Source organism: Natrix helvetica (genome assembly GCF_964273705.1).
Source record: "Natrix helvetica genome assembly, chromosome: 1".
In the NCBI taxonomy this organism is placed as follows: domain Eukaryota; kingdom Metazoa; phylum Chordata; class Lepidosauria; order Squamata; family Natricidae; genus Natrix; species Natrix helvetica.
The window spans coordinates 374,216,796-374,241,973 of NC_138548.1; the positions used below are offsets into that span (position 1 = coordinate 374,216,796).

The following is a 25,178-nucleotide window of genomic DNA, read 5'->3' on the forward strand; positions in this document are numbered from 1 at the left end:
GAGAGCGAGTGGAAAATGTCCTTGTGTCCTTTGCTTCAAGCACTCGGTGTCTTCAGCCGCCTTCTCCCAGCAGCGCTTGGGGCGGGGGGGGGGTGTGTGTGTTAAGCAACCGTAGAGGGTGAAACTACCAGATGAGACTCCTGAACAGCCATGAAAGTCGCAACAGATGGAGAGAAACTGCGGGTGTTTATTTCTGGAGATTCTGAGAATAGCAATTGTTTGTTTGAGCAACAGCTTGGAAGGTGGCTGGAGGGGCCAACCAGATCTTTGAGGGAGGGGCTTGGTCAGAGGGTTGAGGAAAACCACCGTTTCTGGGCCCTTCCCCTCCTGGACTCATAAGCAGGACTGAAAAACCAGCTGGAGCCCATTGGAGGGGGGCCCCTGTGGACCCTCTTGGCCAGACTCTCTTTCTACTTTCCAATCGCACTCAGGACCCCACTGGAGGCCATGCAACCCCCTCCTTCCCCAATGCAGGAAGCCATGTTGCTGCACCCTCTCATGCCAGCCCACGTGTGAGATGCTTTTTCCTGTACAGGTGAAATTTCTGCACAGTCTCCCAGGGGAGCCCAAGGGAGAGCCCACCACAGTAATCTAACCTGAGGGGAATCACAAGAGTGTGGAGCATGGAACTGGTGCTCTCCCTAAAAAAGGGGTGGGTGGGCATGTGGTGTAGCAGCCAAATCTGGGCAAAAGGATCCCTGGACAGGATTTGAACCAGGAGGAGGTCTCAAAGTCTGAGTGGAGCTGACAGTGGGAGGGGGCAGATTTCAATGCAGAGAAGAGTCTAAGCCCCTTCTCCAATTGGCCCCTTCCCTGGGGAGAGCAGATGACCAGCCTCAGTCTCCTCCTCCTCCTTTCTTCCCCTCCTCCTCCTTCCTTTCCTCCCCCTTGTCTCCCCTCCTCCTCCTCCTTTCTTCCCCTCTTCCTCTCTCCTTTCCTTCCTCCTCTTTCGTCTCCCTTCCTCCTCTCTCCTCCTCTTTGCTGTCCAGCAATTATTCAGCCACCAACTTCAGCGCTTTAATGGAGAGGAACTGGGGCTGCCCCTGGCTGGGCTCCAACCGCTTCAGGTAGAAATAGCACCGGGAGCGCCTGGGGGGAGCCTGGAAGGGGAAGGGGGTGAAGGCAGAATTAGGGAGGTCTGGATTGCACCTCTCTACCCCCCCCCACCGAATATTATCCTTCACTGTGACAACAGCTTGCTGAGCGTCCTTTTATGGCGCAGGTGTCTCTGCTGGGATGCTCTACCCAAAAGAAGCCCCGGGGTGGGGAGGGGGAAGGGGTCCCTCCTGGCTGTTGATGCTCTTATGAGGATCGCTGCGTGTTGTGGACCAAGTGAGGGTCGGAGCTTCCCTCCTAGTCTTGGGAGAAGAATTAGGAGGGCTTCGCTTTGGCTGCTGTCACACAATAGGCGCAACTAGGCTAAAGCTGGATGTTCGGGCTCTTAAGACGACCGCTGCCGTTTGTGGACTTCCTCTTCCGCGCTTTTTTTGTCTTCTGGCGGGGATTTTGGGAGGGGGCGGAAACTGACAGCTGAATTCCGAGCGGAGGAGACATGGTTTCAGTCTCTGGGTGCGAAGCGGGGTCTTCGGTCGCAGGCGCCAAAGGGCGCGTGGTCGGAGGGCGATGGAGCTGCAGCGGGCGCCCTTCTTGCTCCTATGGGCTGGGCTGGGGTCCTTCGTGCCGGGCAGTCGCTGCGGTGACTTTCTGGAAGGCTTTGCGACCTGGTGGGAGGAAATTGAAAGGGAGAGGAGGGGGACGCCTGTCCTGCCTGGGTCTCTTCTCTCCTTTCCTTCTCCTCCCTCTTCTCCCCTCCTCTTCTCTTCTTCCCCTTCTCCTCTCTCCTTCCCCCTTCCTTCTCTCTCCTTTCCTACCTCCTACTCTCTTTCTGCCCTCCTCCTCTACTCTCCTTCCCTTCCTCCTCTTCTCTCTTCTCCCCTCCTTCTCTCTCCTTTCCCTCCTCTTCGTCTTCCCTTCTCCACTCTCCTCCTCTTTGCTGCCAGCAATTCTTCAGCCACCAACTTCAACCCTTTAGGAACCCCTGGAGCTGACAGCTGTGCTCCAAGGGAGGACACACGCTTTCACTCTCTGGGTGCGAAGCGGAGTCTTCGGTCGCAGGCGCGAAGGGGCGCGTGGTCGGAGGGCGATGGAGCTGCAGGGGGCGCCCCTTTGGCTCCTGTGGGCTGGGCTGGGGTCCTTCGTGTCGGGGAGCCGCTGCGGTGAATTTCTGGACGGCTTTGCGACCTTGTGGGAGGGAATTGAAAGCGAGAGAAGGGGGAGGCCTGTCCTGCCTGGGTCTCTTTCTCCACATTCACCCTCCGTCTCAAGTTCCTTTCCCAGCAGAAAACGTCTCCCTTCCCTCGTCCTTCGCTCAGCCTCCTTGAATAATCCATTCCTTTTTGTATCTGAGCAAAGAAATGAAAATGAACGGGGAGGGTTAAGTCCTCGGGCTTACGACCTGGGCAGAATTGAACTCGCTCGGGCTGCGTTGATTGGTTCCAGCGCAGGCGCGTAGCCCTCGGATTGGCCGACGGCTTGGTGGCGGCTCTACAAATGGCTGTCAGACAGCCCCTGTTGCTTGTTCGTAGTTTTTGGCGTCTGGCGTTATCTTGGCTGACGAACTAAGCATTGGCCACGAAGGTGGGATTTTCCACCACACGTTTGTTCGCTGAGCAGAGCCCCGACCGTGAAACATGGGAAGCCTTTTTGGAGCGTTTTGAATGTTTCCTGCAGGCGCAAGATTTGACTCAACTCTCCCCTGATGGGAAACGGGGAAGTTTTTGGAATTCCTGTGGGCCTGAAATGTTTACAACCGCCCGCGCATTGGCCCCGCCAACCCCAGTCCATAGAGATGGCTCCCAGTGGATTTCATTCTAAATGTTGATATGATGTCTGTAAATAAGGAATGTAGAATTATAATGGCTGAGTATGTGATCCTTCATACATCACAAAAATGCAAAGCTAAGGGATAAACAAATAAAAAACAGATTTGAAAACAGAAAAGGCCCAGGAAAGAAAAAGATGAAAGTGTAAGAAAGAAAGAGAAAGAGAAGGAAAACTGAAAAAGAATGACTTCCAACTTTCTTTGGTACAAGTATAAATTTTTTAAAAAACCAATATCAAATTCTTACTCTAAGATTAACATTTGTCTGTTATTTCCATAATACCTTATTTAATCATCAAAGCCCCAAATTAACTTTTAATTTCAGTTTCTCACAAAAAGTCCAGTAATAGTTCATATCACTTTAATCAATATTTGTTAACGAAACCACAACTGGTTTATTTAATTGCACCAAACTCTAAATAAAACAGGAATGGAAAATCCCAAGCTCTAGCATAGACTCATGCTTCTCAACTTTAAAGTGCCATTTTAAGGTGCATGGACTTCAATTCCAGGATTCCTAAGGCAGCCTGAAGTTCACCCATCTTAAACTTAAGTTTAAGTTTTAAGTTTAAGTTTATTTGATTTATAGACCGCCCCCTCTCCCCGAAGGGACTCGGGGCGGTGTACAGACATCTCATTAAAAACCGTATACAAAAATAAATACCCTTAAATTCCCATAAAATCGAATTAAACAATAGGCTGTACAAAGTGATAAAAATTAAAAACGACCTAAAACCCACCCCTAAAAATTTAAAATACAGACTTGAGGGACTAAGCTGGGATTAGGCCAGGCCGGCTACATTGAACAGGTGGGTTTTAAGCTTCTTACGGAAGGAGCAGAGATCGGTGGTTTTTCTGATATTGGGGGGAGGTCATTCCAGAGGGTCGGGCCCATCACAGAGAAGGCCCTGCTCCTGGGCGTTGCCCACTGGCACTGCCTAGTGGACGGCACCCGGAGGAGTCTCTCTCTGTGAGAGCGGATCGGCCGAAGGGATGTATGGGGCAGGATGCGATCCCGCAAATACCTAGGTCCTGTGCCATGGAGCGCTTTAAAGATGATAGTCAGCACCTTGAAATGCACCCGAAAAGCCACAGGTAGCCAGTGCAGCCCGCGCAGGAGAGGTGTTACGTGGGAGTACCTAGTAACTCCCGCAATTGCCTGCGCGGCCGCATTCTGAACCAACTGCAGCCTTCGGGTGCATCTCAGGGGGAGCCCCATGTAGAGAGCATTACAGTAGTCCAGTCGGGACGTCACAAGCGCATGGGTGACTGTGTGGAGGACATTCTGGTCCAATAGGGGACGCAATTGGCGCACCAGGCGAACCTGGTGAAACGCCCCCCTTGCCACGGCTGTCACATGGTCATCCATTGACAGCCGAGCATCCAGGAGGATGCCCAAATTGCGTGCCCAATCCACAGGGGCCAGCTGTTCGCCCCCAATGGCCAGTGATGGAACCAACTGGTTGAACCGGGGTGCCGGTAGACACAGCCACTCCGTCTTGGACGGGTTGAGCTTGAGTCTGTTACTTCCCATCCAGATCCATACGGCCTCCAGGCACCGGGACATCACTTCGACGGCATCGTTGGGGTCGTTTGGGGTAGAGATGTACAGCTGAGTGTCATCAGCATACAGGTGGTACTCGACCCCGAAACCACGAATGATCTTGCCCAGCGGCTTCATATATGTGTTGAACAGGAGAGGCGAGAGGACCGACCCCTGTGGCACCCCACAAGTGAGCGGCCTCAGGGTCGACCTCTGCCCCCCTGTCAGCACACATTGCGCTCGGCCAGAGAGGTAGGAGGAGAACCACCGCAAAACGGTGCCCCTCACCCCCAGCCCCTCTAGACGATGCAATAGGATACCATGGTCGATGGTATCAAAAGCCGCCGAGTGGTCTAATAGGACCAGGATGGAGGAGCAACCCCCATTTCTGGCCCTCCAGAGATCATCCACCAACGTGACCAAAGCCGTCTCCGTGCTGTGGCCGGGCCGGAAACCGGACTGGCGCGGGTCCAGATAATCAATCTCCTCCAAGTGGCGTGGGAACTGTTGTGCCACCACACTCTCTACAACCTTCGCCAAGAAGCAAAGGTTGGAGACGGGACGATAGTTAGCTAACATAGCTGGGTCCAGGGAAGGCTTCTTGAGTAGGAGCCTCACCACCGCCTCTTTTAAGATGGCCGGCAAGAACCCCTCTCTCAAGGAAGCGTTGACTAACTCCTGGAGCCAGCCTCGTGTGACCTCCAAGGATGCCAGTATAGGCCAGGAGGGACACAGGTCCAATAAACATGTAGTGGCTCGCAGTCGCCTACGCAACCTGTCCATATCGTCGGCAGTAACAGAGTCAAACTCCTCCCAGAATGGTGCCTCAAGACCCACCTCCGACGTCCCTTCTAGACCACTAAAGGGGATCCACTCGCTGCGAATCTGAGCGATTTTGTCCTGCAGATATTCCCCAAATTCCTCTGCTCTACCCTGCAAGGGGGCTTCCCGCGGCCTCTGTGAAAGGAGGGAGCGGGTCACCCTAAACAGGGCGGCAGGGCGGTTATCTGCGGACGCAATAAGAGTGGCACAATACTGACGTTTGGCCACTCTTAATGCCACAAGGTAGGTCCGTAAATAGGCTCTCACCTATGCTCGGTCAGATTTAGAGCGTGACGATCTCCATCTGCTCTCTAGGCGTCTCTTGTGGCACTTCATCACCCTCAGCTCCTCGGTGAACCAAGGGGCCTGGGTGGATCGCTGCCGCAGGAGAGGCCGCAAAGGTGCAACCCGGTCCAAGGCCCCGGCGGCCGCACTATTCCATGCAGCCACCAGGTCCTCCATCCGGGAGTGGGTCAGGGCTACAGGAAGTGGCCCAAGCTCCGTCTGGAACCTATCAGGTTCCATCAGGCGTCTGGGGCGGAACCATCTAGGACATTCCAGTTCCCCCTCCCCGCGATGGGGAGTAGCGGCTGGAAAGTCGAGCTGGAGAAGTGAGTGATCTGACCATGAAAGGGGTGTAATGACTAAATCCCCTACTCCCAGATCACTCCTCCACTGGCCAGAGACAAAAATAAGGTCCAGTGTGTGACCTCCCTCGTGTGTGGGGCCCTGAATTACTTGGGTCAGGTCCATGGCTGTCATGGAGGCCATGAACTCCCGAGCTACCTCGGATGTTTCCCCTACCGATGGCAGGTTAAAGTCCCCCATGATCAATAGCCTGGGGGTCTCAACCGCCATTTCGGCGATCACCTCGAGGAGCTCGGGCAGGGCTGCTGATGCACAGCGAGGAGCCAAGTATATAATCAGCAAGCCCAACTGTCTCCCTGGGCCCCACTTCACGCATAGGGACTCACACCCGGTTATCTGTGGCACAGTGGACTCTCTCGGCTCAAGGCCTTCCCTTACGATAACCGCTACCCCACCACCCCTACCCAGGGCCCGTGGCTGATGAAATGCACGGTAACCCAGCGGGCACATTTCCACGAGGGGAAGACCCCCCTCATGGCCCAGCCAGGTCTCTGTTATCCCTGCCAGGTCCGGCTCCCCCTCCGAAACCAAGTCGTTAATGAGGGGGGCCTTATTGGCAACGGACCTGGCGTTGCATAACATCAGTCTCAGGCCCCGGCTCTGTAGGTCCTGACCACCTAGATTGTGGGGGTTGGGACAAATGACCGGCCGTGTCCAATGACCACGGTCTCCCAACCGGTTGTAGGATCTTTGTCTACCCTCGCACCTACCCCTCCCCACGACCGTTGGGATGGAAAGACCCTCTTCTGGAATATCGTTACTCCCCCTCCCCTCAATAGCTTCGCTCACTCCCTTGCTAACCCCACCTGTCGGCCTGGCACTAGTCCTTCCCTCAGCCTGACTAACCCTACCCCCCACCCTGGGACCCCCTAAAATATGAATAAAAAATTTAATTAAAAACCCCCTGAGATTTCGCTTCGTCCACCTCTCTGGATTAATAAATCCCTCATCAAGGTGGGCCCTCGAAAGGGCGGAGGGCCATACTTGCGAGAGGGGGGACTCCCGCAGTAGGATCAGGTCTGCCCTCAAGTATATGATGGATCATATTTCCGGCAGGGCCTCAATTCGATTATAGGGATGCTACAGATGTTAAGATGCATGGTTGAAAATAATAGAAATTCACTAAATCCAGTAAGGTGCAGAAAGGCCCAAATCTTGGGTAAGGGTGGTGAGCTGGTCAGATAGTCAGCAGATGGTAAATGGTCAGCAGGAGGCAGATGGTCAGCAGATGGTAGATGGTCAGCAGGAGGCAGATGGTCCTCCTGCCAGGCCTCCAGCGCTAAAAGCCTCCTGCCAGCCACCGGCGAGCCTCCTAACTCCTGCCAGGCCTCCAATGCTGAAAGCCTCCTCCCTCCTACCAAGCCTCCAACTTGCCAAGACTTGAAAACACTGATCTACAGATTCCTCTTTTACTGGTTCCTACTTACTTATGAGCAATCATAATGCAAAATCCCAATTCCCAACTCACCCCACAAGGAATGATCATGCAAAATCTTTTGTGACAGTGTGTCTTCCTGCACCTTATATGTAGACTGCACTCTCTTTGGCCACCTCCTTTCTTAAAAAAATACTTTTCATTTTTATTTTTGGCTTCCAGGGTGCTGTAGGAGGCATTCCAGGTACAAAACAGCACAGGGGGGGGGTTGTCACATGGGGGGGGGACATGCCCCATTTTGGGCCTGGAAGGCCTCATGCAGCACCCCGGAAGCCAAAATGGGGCATAGGTGGGGGACTTCCAGGAGGGGAGGGTTGGGGCGGGGCCAGCCAGAGGTGGGATTAGCTGGTTCTCCGAACTGGGCAAAGTGATAACAACTGATTCACCCGAACCAGTGCGAACCAACTGAATCCCACCTCTGGTTTGCCCAGATGGTCAGCCAAGGGATGTTGGGGCTTTTTCCACAGGTTTAAAGGCAGGAACCTTCCCAAGCAGAGCAGAAAGAGGGTGGCCCATTTACTGAGGGTGCTGGGTGACAATAAAATGTTGGAGGGGATGGAGCAGCAGTGCAGATCCCCTCATTCTGCCCTCCTCCCTATGTTCCCTCTAAGCTGCGCGGGTGCGCGGACGCGCAGGTGGCAACAAAACACAGCGCAGGAGTTTCCAACTGAATCGCAGGGATCTTTAGCATGATAGACTTTAAGCTGCAGGCAGCTAGGAGGCTTTGGTCAGCTGGGCGGGGATATTATAGTGCCTGGACACACCCAGAGGAGGGCGGGCCTTTGGCCAACAGAAATGTGGCTGCCTAGGGTTATGATTGGGCTCCCTCCGCCGGCGCATGGCTGATTGAGAGGGAGGCCGTTCCCTCCTGGATCAAAGTTATTGGGGGGGGGGGGAGCAGTGGCAACAGCAAACTCTCCGCGGGACGTGCGGAGGATGCTTCCGTCACGGTTTGTCGGCTAAGCCCCCATGGCTGGGCTCCCCGCTGTTGGCTCCACTTCCGAGATGCGGATGTGTGGGAGGCGCTCGCCACGCAAGCAAATGGAAGCCCACGCCGGGTGGGCACCTGTCTGAATCCAGCCTCTGCGTTCGGAGCATTGGGGCTCGAGGTTTTTTCTGCAGGAAGGGGGAGTCGACCTGGTGCTCCGCGGATTTTATTTGATTTGATTGCTCGAAAAGAAAAAGAAAACAGAGGCTTCTTGATCCGCCTAGACCAGAAACCCAACATCCGGAAAATTAACCTTGTTTAGGCAAGTTTTGCGCTGATGGAAAAATAGTGTTTTCCAGTGAAAGTTTTTCCTACTTTTCCTTGTTTGTTTTTTTTGGCCTCTATTTCTTCTCTTCTCTCCTCTTTTCTTTCTTCCTCTTTTCTTTCTTTTTTTCTTTTCCTTCCTTCTTCCTTCCTTTCCTCTTTCTCTTTCTCTCTCTTTCTTCTGCCTCTTTTTCTTATCCTCCCTCCCTCCTCTCCCCTTTCTTTTTCTCCTCTTTCCTTTTTTGTCTCTCTGTCTCTCTCTGTGTGTGTGTGTCTCTCTCTCCCTTCCTTCCTTCCTCCCCCTCCCTCCTCCCCCCTCTTTGTTTGTTTCTTTATGTGCCCCAATTGCTAATCTACATCAATTGGTAATTTATTCATAACTTGCTAATATCACTGCAGACTATTGGATAGTAAGGGGGAAAGTATAAAGCATATAAAGTAATTCATAGTATGGAAAATGTGAATAGAGGGAAGTTTTGATCCTTTTCCCAGAAAGAGTCATCCATTGAGCTTGAATACAAGTAGTCCTCAACTTACAACAGTTCACTTAATGACTAAAGTTACATCAGAACTGAAAAAAGTGACTTACTGCTGTTCTTCACACTTATGATCCTTGCAGCATCCCCATGGCCACATGATAAAAATTTGGATCTTTGGCAACTGCCTCATATTGATGATGGTTGCAGTGTCCTGGGGTCCCCTTTTGCAACCTTCTGCCAAGCAAAGTCAGTAGGAAAATCAGATTGACTTAACAACCAGGTTACTGATTTAACCGCAGTGATTCACTTAACTGTATGTAGCAAGAAAGGTTGTAAAATGGGGCAAAACTCACTTAACAAATGTCTCACTTAGCAGTAGAAACTTTGGGCTCAATTGGGGTCGTAGATTGAGGACTACCTGTATAGGGAGATTTCTTTACTTAATGGATATTTACATGGTAGAATTGAGTTTCAAATAACACTGATTTCGTTGTCGGGTGACATCTATGAAAAAAATTCAGGTGCTCAAGCATGAAAATGTGCTGCTCAAACACTATACTTTTCTGCTCACACTGAAAAAAAATTAGAGGGAACATTGCCTCCTCCCTCTCCAGGTTCTCCCTCACACTCCCTGTGCTACTTCTACCTGCAACTCTCAGAGCCCAGCCAAGGACTGCCTCAGTCCTTCATTGCAGGCTACTTGAATGACCAGCCCATCACTCTTTGCTACCCCGGTGTGTGCAGTCTGTGGCTGAGTTTGGATGTCTTCTGCAGGTGAATCCCAAACCCCCACTCAGGGGCCAGAATCATCTCCTCCTCCACCTCCTCCATCCAGGGCACCAGAGGCTCCACCTTCCTGGTGAGGCTGTCAAAACGAGTGATGGGTTGGTCATCCAAGTAGCTCCTAATGAAGAACTGGGGCGGCCCCTGGCTGGGCTCTGAGCATTGCCAGTAGGAATAGCACAGGGAATGTGAGGGAGAACCAGGAGAGGGAAGGAAACTGAAGGAACTATTGGGGAACAGAGAGCATTGTAGATGGAGTAAGCAAACTTACAAAAAGGGGAGTGTTCCCCCACCCCTCACTCTCTCTCATACACAAACACACACACACTGTTAGAGTATTCATGACTGGGAGTGGGGAAACCCCTCCTACTTGCCTCCAATCTTTTATAGTGTTTTTTAGCTTCTAGTACTTGTTTTTCAAAGAATTCTATTCTATCACGATAGCTTTTCATAGCTTTTCCCCTTCTTGCTTTCGGAATCCTGGACAGCTTCTCACGTAGATCTCTTCATCTAGGTCTGCATGTAGATAAGCTGTGTCCACATCAAATTGGAAAACTTCTAAACCAAGAATAGTTGCAGTGGTTAAAGCAATTTTTACACTTTCAGTTCTGACTGTTGGTGAGTAAGTGTTTGTGTAGTCCTCAGGATAACATTGAGCGAAACCCTGAGCTACAAGTCTGGCTTTGTACAAAGACTCACCATTCGGTTTCTTCTTGATTCTGTAAACCCATCGAGTGCCAATGACTTTCTTATTTGCTGGAGGTTTTGCAGGTGTGAATACATTAAGTTTCTTTAAACTGTCCATTTCATCCTGCATTGCATCATACCATTTGTCTTGCTCTGAATCAGGAAGCTGTTTGATTTGTGTGAATGTCCCAGGAGGAAGAGTAACATTGCAAATCAAAGGTGATGGTGTTTTTGTCAGTTGCCATGAATATCGTTGTGGAGGGATTCCTTTTGTGACCCTCTTGGAACGTCTAGGAACAACAGTCCAGTCTTCTTCTTCTTCATCCTCGTCCTCACGTTCGTCGCTAGCATCAGCATCCGCGGCTTGCGGAGACGGAACATCAGGTTGTGAAGAACTGGTAGAAGGAATATCTGCCTGTGAATTGTCATCAGGCTGCATGGCATCTGCAATATCATCTCTAGGAAAATAAACTCCAGGATCATTGGAATGAATCCTGGACCAGTCAATGTCTTCCTCAAAATTTGCAGATTGTGAAATGACAATCACATGTTTAGGATCAATAAATTTGCACCATTTTGAGTTATCATCAATACCCATAAATCTCAGTCTCTTTGCTACTGGACCTCCCTTTCTTCTTTGACTTAAGGGAGTGTTCACCATAGTGTATGAACCAAAAATGTGGAGGTTCTTGAGATCAGGCTTGTAGCCATACAGCATGTAGAAAGGAGTCTGATTGATTACACTGCTCCAAGTACGGTTGACAATGTAATTTGCATATTTGATTGCTTCACCCCAGTATATGCTACCGAGGTTGGCATCTTCAAGGAGACAACACATCATGGTTTGCAGAACCCCTTGTCTTCTTTCTACGACTCCGTTATGAGCCGGTGTATATGGAGTGGATGTCTGATGAAGAATTCCATTCTTACGCATCCAGTCCTGGAAACGCTGAGACATGAATTCTGCACCACGGTCACTCTGGATTCTGGTGATGCGAACTTGGTCTTGTGTAGAAACAAAAGCTACAAAGTCTTTAAAGATCTGAAAGGTTTCAGATTTCTCTCTCATAGGATATACAAATCCATATCTAGAATGATTATCTACAATTGTTAGAAAATACTTTCTACCACCAAATGATGGTGGGAAAGGACCCACTATGTCAGTGTGTACCAAATCAAAAATGTGTGTTGACAGGCGTGTAGCATGTTTGGGAATTGCAGCTGCCCTGGATTTAGCTTTCCTGCAAACTGCACAATCCAAAAACACCTTACACACCTTTAGATCCAAACCTTTTGCGAACTCCGGCATCTTTCTAAGAATACGGAAACTGGCATGCCCCAATCTTCTATGCCACTTGTGGATACACCTGGAATGCAAAGGTTTACCAGTTAGTGAATTCTCAACATTAACAGTTTCATGAGGAACCTCAGGTTTGCTCTGAGCAACCTGCTTCTGTTTTCTCTGTTTGTTGGCTTTAGGAGCCTTTGGAGTAGCAACGGGTTCTCTCTCTGAAGCAACTCTCTCTGGGCCCGTGCTGTCCCTTTTTGGAGTTTGCATATTTGCCTGTGCTTGCCCTTTAGGCTTTGGCTTTAAGTAATAAACACCACCAATCAGCATGGTTTCAGCAACAATATCTCCATCTTTAACTATGTAACTTGCTTTCTCGAGGTGGTGAACCTGGAACTTTAACTCTCTAGACAAATGACTTTGACTAAGCAAATTACTGGTTGCTGAAGGTATGTAATAAACATCAGGGATGAATGTATCGAGCTCTTCAATGTAAACAGTTCCTTTTCCCATGACCTTGCAAGTGTGGTTGGAAAAGGAGTACAGTTCTCGATACTCGGGCTCTGCCTCGCCCATCTCTGTGAAAAGTTCCTTTCTGTGGGTAACGTGCAAAGCTGCTCCACTATCTAAAGTTCACAAAAGACGTCTGTCGTACTTTGGATCAGGTTGTGGAGTGTTGGTTATGGCCAATGTTACGAGTGGAGCTTGTGGATCACGCCTTGGACCACAACGACCTTGTCTTCTGCCTCTGCCTCTGGAGTCTGTTCCTCTGGGCTGGTATGTGACGGAAGCTGGAACTCGTTGACGACAATCCCGGGTGTCATGTCCTACACGGTTACATTTGTAACATTTTGGCATCCTTGGAGCGTAGCCTTTTCCTCGAAGGGACATCTAGCTGGAGCGTTTGATGCTGGGGGTCGTTGCAGATGTGGCGTAGCTAATTTGATAGTTTCCTCAATTAAAAGTCTGCATATATGATTAAAAGTACGTTGGGCAATAGGCACGTAGTTAATCTTTGCAATGGCATCTTTCCATTCATAATTCAATGAGTTAATAATGATGTTAATCATTTGCATATCATTGATTACATGGCCACTTTCTCTCAATTCACTTCTCATTCTTTTCAGTTTGGTCAAATGTCCACCAATTCGTTCACCAGGTTTCAACTTCGAACCATGGAACTCTGACATGAGCAAACATGAAGATTCAATTGAAATGGGCCTGTAGCAATCTTCCAAAATAGCCCAAATTTGTTGGGCTGTTGCATCAGGTGGAAAGGTAACCTGCAGTTCAGTGTCCATTGACATGAGCAAAGTTGTACATGCCCTAGACTCTAGGTCTCTCATTGCAGGAGTCCATGGCTGGGCAGGAGGATTAAAAACCATACAGTGTGTGCCTTCTCTGCGAAGCAAGAGTGCAATTTCACTGACCCAAGCTTTATAATTCTCTCCTGACTCCTTTAATTTTGACTCACCAGTCAAAGGAGTGACAGAAAATGCCTGCTGAGGGATATGCATTTGAACAACTTGCTGTGCAGGTTGAAAAGCTCGTTGTTGAACCAGGGGGCGCTGTAATTGCACCATTGGCCTTTGTGTGGCAACATTAAATTGGCTTGCTTGAGGGGGTGGTATTTGCCTTTGGTTTTGCCTTGTTCCATCTAGGGAGAATCCAACACCACCAGGGGGAGTTGAAGACTTAACCTTTGGAGGCAAAGCTTGGACACCAGGATGACTTATAGATAGATAAGTCCAGGTTTGCTGCAAATCATTTAACTGTTGCTCTAATAAATTATTTCTGCCACCAGATGGCAGTGCAGCTTCGCTTCTTGGCTGCACCAGACCTTTGTACGTGGCAGAAGTAGAACAAAGGAGATCACGTGACCTTGGTGACGTGTACATATCTCTCTGTTCTGATTCGCCTAAGGCAATGTCCTCTAGGGGGTGTGTCTTAGGTTGTTTAGAAGAAGGCAAGATGGCGTCCTCAGACATTTTGGGAGTGGGGAAACCCCTCCTACTTGCCTCCAATCTTTTATAGTGTTTTTTAGCTTCTAGTACTTGTTTTTCAAAGAATTCTATTCTATCACGATAGCTTTTCATATCTTCCGTAGGCCCTGAGAAGGATTCATAAGTTTTACTTCCTGCGTGGGGGTGTTTTTCCTCTGCCGGCAGTTGCCGCGAGGGCTTTGGCCAGACATCAATCGTTTGATAATCTTCAAAAGTCTGGGAGTGAAGTTGCTCTGGCAACGTGGAACGTTTTGGTTTTGCCCAGAGCACGTCATAATCTCTTGGAGATATTTGGGAACGTACATAATCAGAAGTGGGAACCACTGACCTCGGTTCATAGATCTCACCTCCTGTAGCTCCTTCCCCCACAGCAGGGTCTTCATCCAGTCCGGTTACTGGAGCTTGGGAAGTTGGAAGCCAGCGTAAGATGTCTTGCATTTCTGTGTCTGAGGGAACGGATCCCTGTGAGCGTGTTTGATGTCTGTCTTTTTTCTTTTTCTTCCTTGGCATGGCTAGAAAGTTGATTTACGCCTACCTCAGTAGCCAGATCATTCTTTCTAATTAGCCTGGTCGCTTATCTCTTTAAGATAGCTTGGAAGGAAACAGCCGTAAATTATAACCATCCTCTGCTACCATTAATTGTCAGGGGAAAATTTTCACCCTGAACTAGTGAGGCTTTAGACCGCGGCTTTTCCAAACAGCATTTTCTTTAAGAAGCGAAAAATAAAATAAAATCCCGGAAACATATTCTAATTAAAAACAAGCTTTAATAACAAAAATAACAAAAAATAAGAAAATAAACAAATCTATCTAATTGTTACATTTTGGCAGAAGCAATTTTGTCTCCCAGGTTCCTGGCAGACGGACAAAGATCAAAAAGGAAGAAGTCTCTGGAATGTGTGATGTAATAAACATGTTAAGCATGCACAATAAATCATTGTCAGATAAGGCTTATGACCTGCGCAGTAACTCTTTCAGTCTGGCTAGCAAACAATTAATACAGTGACAGGGAGATACATGGTAACAAGGTCAGCCAATGAATAGGCATGGCAACTCGGTGCTGAGAATCGAAACTGAAACTACTCTGTCTGCTCTGAACTAAAAACTCCTGTCTGTTGTACTGCTGCCTGTGTTTGCTTGTAACTACTACTGTGTTGGAGAAAACCTAGATCGGCATTGTACATTTATTCATCTCTTCTTATGTATATAAAGAAGTTAATGAATCCAGCTGAATCGGTTATCTGTGTGTGCTTTCTGGATTTGATTTTTCTGCAACAAACTCTGACACACAAGCACACACACACACTGGGGCAGGAGGTGGGGGGAAAAGAGCACTAGTGGACCAATGGCAGGAGAGGAACCATATTGGGTCAGCCACAGTGGGGTGCCTGGAAGGCAGTGGGTGTGCTAAGGCAGCCATGTTCAATTGTCCCATTCCATTCAGGCCGATTCCTCCTCCTCCTCCTCCTCCTCTCGATCCCCCCTCCAGCCCTGAATCTGCCCAAGGCTCCCCTCCAATCAGCTCCCACCTGATGAGAAAAATTTTGGGAGGACTGTAATGGAGGGTGGCTTCTCCTGGGTGTGGTGCAGCTTCCAGGAGCAGGAAGCTTGGTTGGTCTCCCCACTGGAGACGGGCTTTTCACAAAAACATTGAGGGGGGATGGAGATGCAGTTTCCCCACTTCTGTCCTTCACCCTCTTCTCTTTCCAGGCTCCTCCAGGCACCCCCTGTGCTATTCCTGCCTGAAGGTGTCAGAGCCCAGCCAGGGGCTGCCCCAATTCCTCTCCATGATCCACCTGGATAACCAGCCTATCACTCGCTCCGATGGTCTCACCAGCATGGTGAACTTTCTCTGTGTGGTGCAGCTTCCCAGAGCCAGAAGACTCCACACTCCGTGCTCTGCTTTGAAGCTCCAAGCAGCTTCTATCCGGCTGGTCCTCCAGGCATTGGGCAAATAGGGTCCAATGGGGTCAGCTCCACAAGTAGCTGGGTCAACCCAGAGGGATCCCTCCCCAGATGTGCCCAGCTGTTTCCAAAGTCAGCCACGTTGTCAGTTCTGGTGAACCCACAGGCCCGGAGCTGCCATTCGGGTGGGGGAAGCTGTGGGAGGTGCCAGGAATTGTGCTTACCAGCTGGAGATCTTACTCCTCCACAAGCAATCCAGCTGAGAACTCTCCATCACAGATAACTGACTGAGAACAAGCCATGACTGATTGCCGGGTGGTTTTCACTCTGGGTCACAAGGTGATGAGTGTGCGCACACATGTGGGGGTGGGGTTTAGCCTAAACACCAAATAAAGTATAAAAGGTGATGGGGAGCACCGGATGTCAGCTTTGACAATTTATTCATTTCCTTAGTAGTGCTTTGTGGGTCAGTTCATGCCGGAGAAGACAAACTGCTTCTGTGTTTGGCGGTTTGGCTTAACCCTTCGGAGCCTGACACAAGAGTTGCTTGAGAACTTTTTTCATGGTGAATCTAATGGCTGGAATCCTCCAAAGTCCAGCAGATGGTTGATCTTCTGCCGGCATGAAATCTTCTTACCTTCACTACTGGTTTGGAACCGGGAGCGTGGCACTTCTGTGCATGCGCAGAGCATCTGTGGTGACGTCTGGGCAGGTGGGGGGAAGCCTCCCACCACTGCCACTACTAGTTCATCTGAACCAGAGCGAACCAGCAGACTACCACTTCTGGTCTTCTGTTTGAGAGCTGCTTTTCATGATAACATCAAGGGAGGAGCTGGAGCTGAAGACCCTCCTAATCCTGTCTGTAACTGCTCTTCCTCTTCCAGGTTCCTCCAGGCACTCCCTGTCCTATTCCTACCTGGAGGTGTCAGAGTCCAGCCAGAGGCTGCCCCAGTTCCTCTCCATGGTCCACCTGGATGATGAGCCCATCGCTCGATATGACATTCCCACCAGAAAGTTGGTTCCTCTGGTGCCCTGGATGGAAGTGGAGGTGGCAGAGATCTTTGTGGAGCTCGAGAGGCAGTTCAGAGCTGACCTGCAGTGGTTATCAAAACTCAACCATCAATCTGGAGGTGAGCAGAGGCCGGGTCTGTCTTCAAGAATTCCCCAATTCTCCCTTTGGACTCTTTTTTTAAAAAAATGAAATTTTATTGGTTTTTTAAGAAATAATATAGGAAAAGGTTAAAGGAAAGGTTACAAATTTTGGCAGTTGCAATGTGTGGCAGGAGTCCCCTCCCTCCATACTCATAGAATACAATTACAAAAAAAAATTCAATACTAAATAACAATATATAGTCAGCATGTAAATTCAGTTAATAATTTCGATCAATTTATATCAAGTGGATTTTCTTACTCATTTTTGTGATCTGAGTTTTTTTTTGGTATTGCCCCTTCTCCCCCCGCCAGCAGAGCTCCGGCCCCTCCCATGTCCTGCATGTCTGTTGTAGGATCATCTGATTTATCTAGGAGTACGGTACTTTATTTTTTTCCATAAAGGCCTGCGCCTCTATGGGTGTATTAATTCTAACTCTTGTGTCCTCCCAGAATATTAGCATACCTTCAGGCATCAACCATCTGAACCACACCCCCTTCTGGTATAGTTTCTTCGCTAATTGCGAATAGCTTTTTCTTTTCTCCCTCACTTTCTTGGGGATCTGTTTCAGGATGGTTATTTCCCTGTCTTGGTATTTCAAAGCTTGCCCCCTTTGTGCACTCAGAATTTCATCCCTTGTGATTTTTCTGAAAAATTTAATGTGTACCTCCCTGGGTTGTGTGTTCTAGCATAGGCTGAGTTCACTCTATAAACCAAATCTAATTCCCACCCCATCTGTTGTTTCTCTTTCTGAATGTATTCAGCCAAAATACTTGTCATAATGTCCCTTACATCTTTATCATCTGTCTCCACCACATTTTGAAATCTAAGGTAAAAGGACATTCTCTCAAATTCTATTTTCATCTGTTGGGTGTCAAGTTCTTTGTTCCCCTTCTGCACACCTTCCATCCCCTCCCTCATCTCAGCCGTCCCACTCTCCAAAAGATCCAGTCTCTGTGAGTTTTTGTTGATCTGGTCCTGGTTCTCTTTAATTTCTTCTTTCATCTCTTTTAGTTGTCTTTTAATCTCCTCTTGTCCCTGTAAAAGTTGTTGAAACATTTGTTGGAATTCAGTCTCAGTGGTTTTAGGCTGCATCAGAGATGTTATCGTTGATTGTGTACTTGGACTGGCTGTTGTAGATGCCGGGGCAGAGGCAGCAAAGCCAGGCTTCCCAGGAGGTGGTTTTTTACGTGACATTATAGAGTTCAGTCAGTACAGAGAATGATCAGTCAGAAAGGTAGAACAGCCAAGAGAGTTCAGGAGACAAAAGGTCCAGGCAGAAGAGGATTTTTCTAATCACACTGGCAATAGAGTAAAGTTTTTCAGTCCAGGGAGTCCAAAAAGTCACAAACAGGAAGAGATTTATCTGAGTAGCACGGAGACAAAGACCGGATGCCTGAAGTTTTATAGGTGGAGTCAGTTTTCACTGTTTATGAAGACAACGGAAGTGTGCCATCTTGCCCTGCCAGCTTCGGGCTTAGGAAGCATAACAAAAGTTTCAAAGTTTCCAAAGTTTGCAGATCATCATTCCATTATCAGTTTAAATCCGAAATTCACCTTTGCTAAGAGCGTGGCGTCATTAATTGGCTCTCTCCCTGCCTCCTCCCCCAAGGGCTGAAAGCAACAATAGTTAACAGCCGCCTGTCCGAGGGGGGGGGAAAATCCCCCTCCCTCCAGCCGCACTTCTCAAAGCCAAGCCGAAAGGAGATTTTAAATAGCTGACAATTTCTTTCGCATATACAAAGGGAATGGAGAGTGGATTCCGCCTCACTGCACCGCAGCCACGTCCTTCAGAATGTTTATTCTTCCCGCTGCCTCGCAGCGAAGACGCCAGAGCGCCTCCCCATCATGCTCCCCAGTGCCTGGGGTGATGCGGGGGGCCCCCCCGGCCGCCGCCGACTTGGAGGATCCCCCACAGTGCCGCCCCTCCGGCAGGAGCCTCTACGGGGTGTCCTGTGCCCCCCAAGGAGTGAGGGGCCCACCGGGAAAGCGCGGGGCGAGCAGAGCCTGCCCGTCGCTGTCAGCAGCCGGAACCGGAAGTCCTCCCTTTGGACTCTTGTCTCTTTCATTACCCAAAGAAGAGGGACACAGGCGAAGAACAGAAATGGCTGGCTGCAGGTTAGGGGGATGAGATCAGGGCTGTTTTAATGCCTGGGCCTGATGGGCCCTTGCCTGTGGGCCCCACGAGCATAGGGGCCCCATACTAATCTGTGTATGTTAACCCTTCAATGCATCTTGTATCACATAAATGATGCAAGCAGCAAGAGCAGTGATGTGTGGTGAGATTTATGGCTGGTGAGGCACTGACCCAGTGGTGGGTTTCAATTTTTTTTAGACTTGTGGACTTCAACTCCCAGAATTTCACAACCAGGCATGCTCAGTTCCGATTTAAAGCGACAGCATTTGCTTTCTCCTTTGCGCCCTCTACTATGAGGCAGGAGAACTGCGTGCCTCACCTACGTCAGGAATTTTTAGGCTTTTAACCCTTGCTTAACTCTGCTCGAGTGATCATAAAACGCCTAAAGTCAGATTAGATGAGGCATGCAGTTCTCCTGCCTCATAGTAGAGGGCGCTTTTTTAGAGCCTTTTCTAAACAGTTAAGCAGACATCCACAGTGAGGCAGCAACTAGCTCAGCCTGACCTCAGCTCTCACCTTTTCCCTTTTACATTTGTTTTTCTTTTCATGATGACGTGGTGAGGCTGTGCCTCCCCTGCCTCACCTGACTGCATGTCACTGTGCAAGAGCATATGCATCAAAGACAAATTCCTTGTGTGTTCAATCACACACTTGGCCAGTAAAGAATTCTATAAATACAGCAACATATTTATTACATTTTACTGCATCTTTTATTAATACTAACATGCAAATAAATATATGTTTAATTTTATCAAACATTTACATTTTTATTCCTGTGAGTAGTTGTTGTAGGGGCTCGTACACTGCTTTGTCCGGGGTCCATAATGCTGTTAAGACAGCCCTGGATGAGATGAGCCCCATTCCAGGAAAAGAAAGTATTGTTTGACTAACAAGGGCTGCAAGGGGCATAATGGTGAGAGATCCTTTCCTTAAGCTATCACTTGCTGGGGAAAGAACTTTGGGAGATAGGAGGAGGCAGGACAGAGGGGAATCCAGTAGAAAGCTATCACTTGCTGGGGAAAGAACTTTGGGAGATGGGAGGAGGCAGGACAGAGGGGAATCCAGGAGAAAGCTATCACATGCTGGGGAAAGAACTTTGGGAGATCAGAGGAGGCAGGACAGAGGGGAATCCAGGAGAAAGCTACCACACACTGGGGAAAGAACTTTGGGAGATGGGAGGATGCAGGAGAGAGGGGAATCCAGGAGAAAACTCCTGAGCTTGCCCCTGCTGTCTGGCAGATTGTGCCGCTGGACCTTTCCATGCCTCTTCCTTCACCACCTCCACTCCCAGGTATGGGACTTGACACCGAATTGCACGTGTGGTGTGTGCTTGTGTCCTGCACAGTGCCTCCACCCCACTCTGGGTTCCTCCTTTTGCATTCCATTTTTTCCATTTTTGTGCCTTCGGGTGGAGGGAAGCGGGCCGTGTGCATGGCATCCTGGCTCTGTGCTCTGCTCCACCTGAAGGCACGAAGACGGACCAAATTTTTTTGGCTACTTTCAGCAGCCTCTCTCCTATAGAGTTGCCTGGTCTAGGCGCTCGTTTTCCCACTTGGAAGCCAGGCCATGCCTGCCCATTCACTATTTTTCCTGCCGGCCGCCCAGCTAAGCAGGGCAGGCGGGGCTGCAGCCAGCATGGAGGGAGCAGCCATCATCCCTGCTTCTTTCCTTTGAGAGCCTTTGAGAAACCGAGGCTCCTTTGTCAGTGGCGGGGAGGGTGGAGGCAAGGGGGGGCAGACCAGGGGAGAGACCGTACCGGTACGGGGCCTCCAGCTCTAACCGGTTCACAAATGTATGGCCAATTTATGGTACCGGTCCTGACGTACCGGTGCATACCAATAGAAATCCACCACTGGTCCAATCACACTTGGCCATGGGTGAAATTCAGCAGGTTCTGACAGGTTCTGGAGAACTGGTAGCAGAAATTCTGAGTAGTTTGGAGAACCGCAAATACTACCTCTGGCTGGCCCCAGAATGGGAGGGAATGGGGGATTTTGCAGTATCCTTCCCCTGTCACGCCCACCAAGCCACCCTCACAGAACCGGTAGTAAAAAAAATTGAATTTCACCACTGCACTTGGCCAATAATTGTTCTGTTCAGTTCCATTCCATTTTCCATTTTCCTTTCCATATTCCATTCCATTGTCCCTGATCACAAAAAAGACCACTTCCAATTGAAAGAAGAGGGCAGGTAAGATCCATTACCCCCAAAAACCCCGGTGGGATGTTGTTCAGTCACTAAACCCTGACCGCAGAACACCAGCCCCCTCCCCATCCTCCACTGTCTCCCAGAGTTTGTCCAAATTCATGTTACATCAACAATAGAAACTATTGCATCCACCCCCCCTTCTCCTTTTGCCTTCCATCTTTCCAAACATCATCAGGGTCTTTTCCAGTGAGTCCTCTCTTCTCGCTTGATGGCCAAAGTATTTCAGCTTCAACTGGTGACACTTGAATGGCAGCTGGCAGGTTGTCTAGGGGAGTAGAACTTTGGACTAGTCAACCACCTCTAGATCTCTTTCAGGGCTTCACACCTGGCAGGTGAGTTTGGGCTGTGAGCTCAGAGAAGACAGGAGCAAAGGAGGGTTTTTGCATTATGGCTACAATGGGATGGACTTCATCAGCTTCGACAAGGAGACCCTGAGATGGGTGGCAGCTCAGCCCCAGGCCCAGAAGATCAAGGAGAAATGGGAGGATGATACAAGGAGGTCCCAGAGAAATATAATCTACCTGGAGGAGACCTGCATTAACAAGATGCAGAAATACCTGCCCTACCAAAAGGAATCTCTGAAGAAAACAGGTGAGTGGCAAAATGTGCCCTAGTTATGCAGCTTTTTTCAGGGGTCCCTTCTCTCCCTCCCCCATATTTTTCTGCACTTTCACATGTCTGACAGGAAGAGATCTGGGCACTTACCAAAAACAACAGATGGATGGCAGGGGGAAAAAATCTTCAATGCCCCCTAAAATAAGTTTTTCAAAGATAAAAACAAATGAAACTAATTAAGCAAGAGATAGAGGCTGATCCATTGGCATTTCCATGAGAAAATTTTGCAGAGCAGAAGAAAGTCTAATTCTCACATCCAGCTGAACCAAAAGAACAACTTGAACAAATTCAATGTGGGATATCCAAACTAAATCAGCCCCCAAGCAGTGCAATTATTTTGGTATGTGTCCCTTTCAAAAGGAAAGCTAAAGAGTTCAGTGCCCCTATCTTTTGAGGGTCCCAGAGATTCAGGAGAGGAGAGGGAGCAGTGGGAGAAGATGACCAAATGAGATCTTAGCTACCTACTAAATTGTCTTGACACGAAGACCAGAAAATGCTGAGAACTTTGTTGTTGCTGTTTCTGCAGAGGCCCCAGTGGGGAAAGTGACTTCTAAGGTGGTGGATGACAGCCTGGAGGTCCTCACCTGCCAGGCCTTTGGCTTCTACCCCAAGGAGATCTGGACCACCTGGACCAAGGATGGAGAGGTCTGCCAGTATGAGACCCTCCATAGGAATGTGGCCCCCAACTCAGATGGGACCTATTATCTCTGGCTCAGCATTGAGATCGACCCCAAGGAGAGGGACCACTTTCAGTGTCACGTGGAGCACGAGGGCTTGCAGGGGCCCCTGGTCTTGGCCTGGAAGGAGGAAACAGGTGAGAGACTGAGCAGTTATAACATGTCACATCTTGGTGAGATGGGTGGCATCTATATTTATTAAATAAATAAATAAAATGTGTAGGTTATTCACCAATGTTGGCTTGTTTTCTGCTATGTCATCTAAAATTTTCCGAAGGAAAGGAGAAAATTTAGGACTTTGTCCAGTGATGGTAAAGAAGTGATTATTGAGAGTGGAGTTGGAAGTGGAAACTTAAAAATAAAGACATGAGAATATGATATGGAGATAGAAGACATGAGAAATACGAAACACGGTTTTGTTTTCTGGCAGAAGTATCTGATGGGACAAGTTGCACCAGGTCATTCAATGCCCCTTTCAGCAGGAGAGACTGTGTTTTTTTAAATTAATAACGTTTTTTAATTTGTTATTTTTATACATCTTATTTCATTAAGGTCATATGTTGTATCATCTTAACATCTTTTTATACTATTTATTACTTATCTCTACCTCTATCTTAGTCTTCCCCCCTTCTCCTATCATTCTAATATTCAAAGATATGATCTTTACTTTTTTCATTATTTAATATTTCAATGTATACTAACATCAGTCATGATCTTTCAAACATTTAGTGTATATTCATTGTTAATCACATATTTACATATTTAATATTTTCCCAACCCTTCAATCCTTATGTGTCTGATATTAATACTCTTGTTTTCATTGAAATATGTTCTTTCTTTGTCTAATCTCAAATTACTTAATCCTAGCTTTTCACTGTTAATCACCTTTTAATACATATTTAATAATAACCTTATACAAATTCTATTTATCTAATTTACAAACTATTTTTCAAACTATGTAATTCTAATAATAATATACATTACATTACTACCTTACTAATATATATTCAGAAATGATTTTTATCTCTTACACCACATACAAAGCAGTTCTCCAACTTATATAATTCTAATATTCATACACATTGTTGAAATACTTTCATAGCATATTTTGCTTTACGTTCCTTTTCTTTCCCTTTATCCCACATCTTTCACCCTCATCCAAATTTGTAATCATCTTCTCTTTTTGTGTTGTCTCCCATACACTTCTTTTAATTCTTTTATTTCACCTATTTTTGAATCTGTGTTATAACTATCCCCTCTAGTTTTCTCTCCCTTCGTCCTTTCCCCCCACTGTCTAGTTCTATGGCTACCTGTTCCAACCCCCCTTTCCTCTCTCCAGCTGTTTTCCTGTTCCTCCCATTTCCTTTTCACATCCTTCAGGATATTTCCCTTCTGTTCTAATCCCTTATTCACCATCAATTGTACTAATATCTTCTTGTTGTTGTCTTCCACTCCTCCGCTCATTCTAGTGATTCCATTCTTTCCTCCTTGTCCTGTTCTTTATTTGTTGTTCCTTGTATTATATTTTCCAATTTTTGATCTATTTGTTCTATACAACCAAATATTTCCTTCATCTCCTTGTGTTGTTATTTCATAAAATCCTTAATGTCTTGGTAGATCAATTCCATTTCTTTGTCTCCAGTTGCTTCCATTTTACAGTCAATCCATTTTTTAAAAAAAGAAACCAGGAGTTTAATCTGTTCCAATCACTTTAATTTGCTCAGTAATATTCAGAATCACTTGGTTAAAAGCCTTGTTTGTTGTATAAATCTCCAGTAATTTTAAGGTAGATACTTCTAATCCAGCAATTTAAACAGTCCCAAAGTTGCACAGCTCTCCTTTTAGCAGCAGATGGCGCTCAGACTTACACTTGGTTCTGCCTCTCTGCATAATGCTAATAGTCCAGTTTTAATTGGTTTAAGTTATAAATCCAGTAGTGGGGCAACATTTAAAATTGTAAAAAAAACAAGCTGCACATCAAATTCCAGTATTATTTAAAATACCTTTTCAATACCCACATCTTCACTTTGAGAGTTTAATTCTCCTTTCCTTAATTTTCTTTAAAAAAAATTCTCTTCTTAAATATTCTGATTTTTTTAATGTGCTTGTTCCACCACTAGCCAATAGTTCCCATACGGTCCCCCTTGAATTTCTTGGGGTCGTTTTCCAACAAAAATACTCTCTTACCCAGTTCACAAGCAACTCACTTTCTCTCCTCCTGCACAATCTTAGGTTTTCAGGCTGTCTTCCACTTCGTGGCAGCCATGTTTTCTGCCGCTGCTCTCTGTCGGCTGAGGGGGCTGTCCTAATCAGGGAGGGGAGATGTGGCTCCCCTCTACCTGCTAGGCGGTCCGCCACTCCTACAGAGTGGCTATGGTCCGAATTTGGACCCTCCGATAAGGAGAGATTGGAGCTGGCAGCAAAGTTCACAGATCAGCCTTCCAATGGTGCCGGATGTACAATTGGAGGTCCAGGGAGGCTGAATTTTGACAGCTCAGCAAGATAAAAACCAATGTTGGCTACTTCAGAACTACCGGTATTCTTTTTGCAAAACTATAATACTCTTAACTACTGCAATCTGCACATGCTTTCTCTTCCCTCCATTGAGCTCCAGGTAAAGAAGGGAGGGATCTGTGAGGCACATTATTTAATCTGATTTCTTGGC

The 25,178-nt window shown here is 47.8% G+C and overlaps 2 protein-coding genes across 5 annotated transcripts in view; one reads left to right on the forward strand and one right to left on the reverse strand.

The window, feature by feature from the left end:
• The window catches only part of LOC309383765 (uncharacterized protein), a 141,646-nt gene that overhangs the window by 61,563 nt on the left and 54,905 nt on the right, over positions 1–25,178 (reverse strand). The window lies entirely within an intron of this gene.
• Positions 1–25,178, forward strand: part of LOC309383805 (major histocompatibility complex class I-related gene protein-like) — a 34,079-nt gene that overhangs the window by 2,696 nt on the left and 6,205 nt on the right. The window contains exons 1-4 of one of the 4 annotated variants that reach the window (XM_081936738.1): positions 1,122–2,683; positions 16,611–16,856; positions 21,537–21,812; positions 22,363–22,650. In XM_081936738.1, coding sequence (XP_081792864.1) covers positions 16,688–16,856; positions 21,537–21,812; positions 22,363–22,650 — 733 coding nt within the window. In that variant the 5' untranslated portion in view covers positions 1,122–2,683; positions 16,611–16,687. Of the gene's footprint in view, positions 1–1,121; positions 2,684–16,610; positions 16,857–21,536; positions 21,813–22,362; positions 22,651–25,178 lie in introns of those variants that run through there. The other 3 variants (XM_081936735.1, XM_081936737.1, XM_081936736.1) reach the window with 3 other exon arrangements.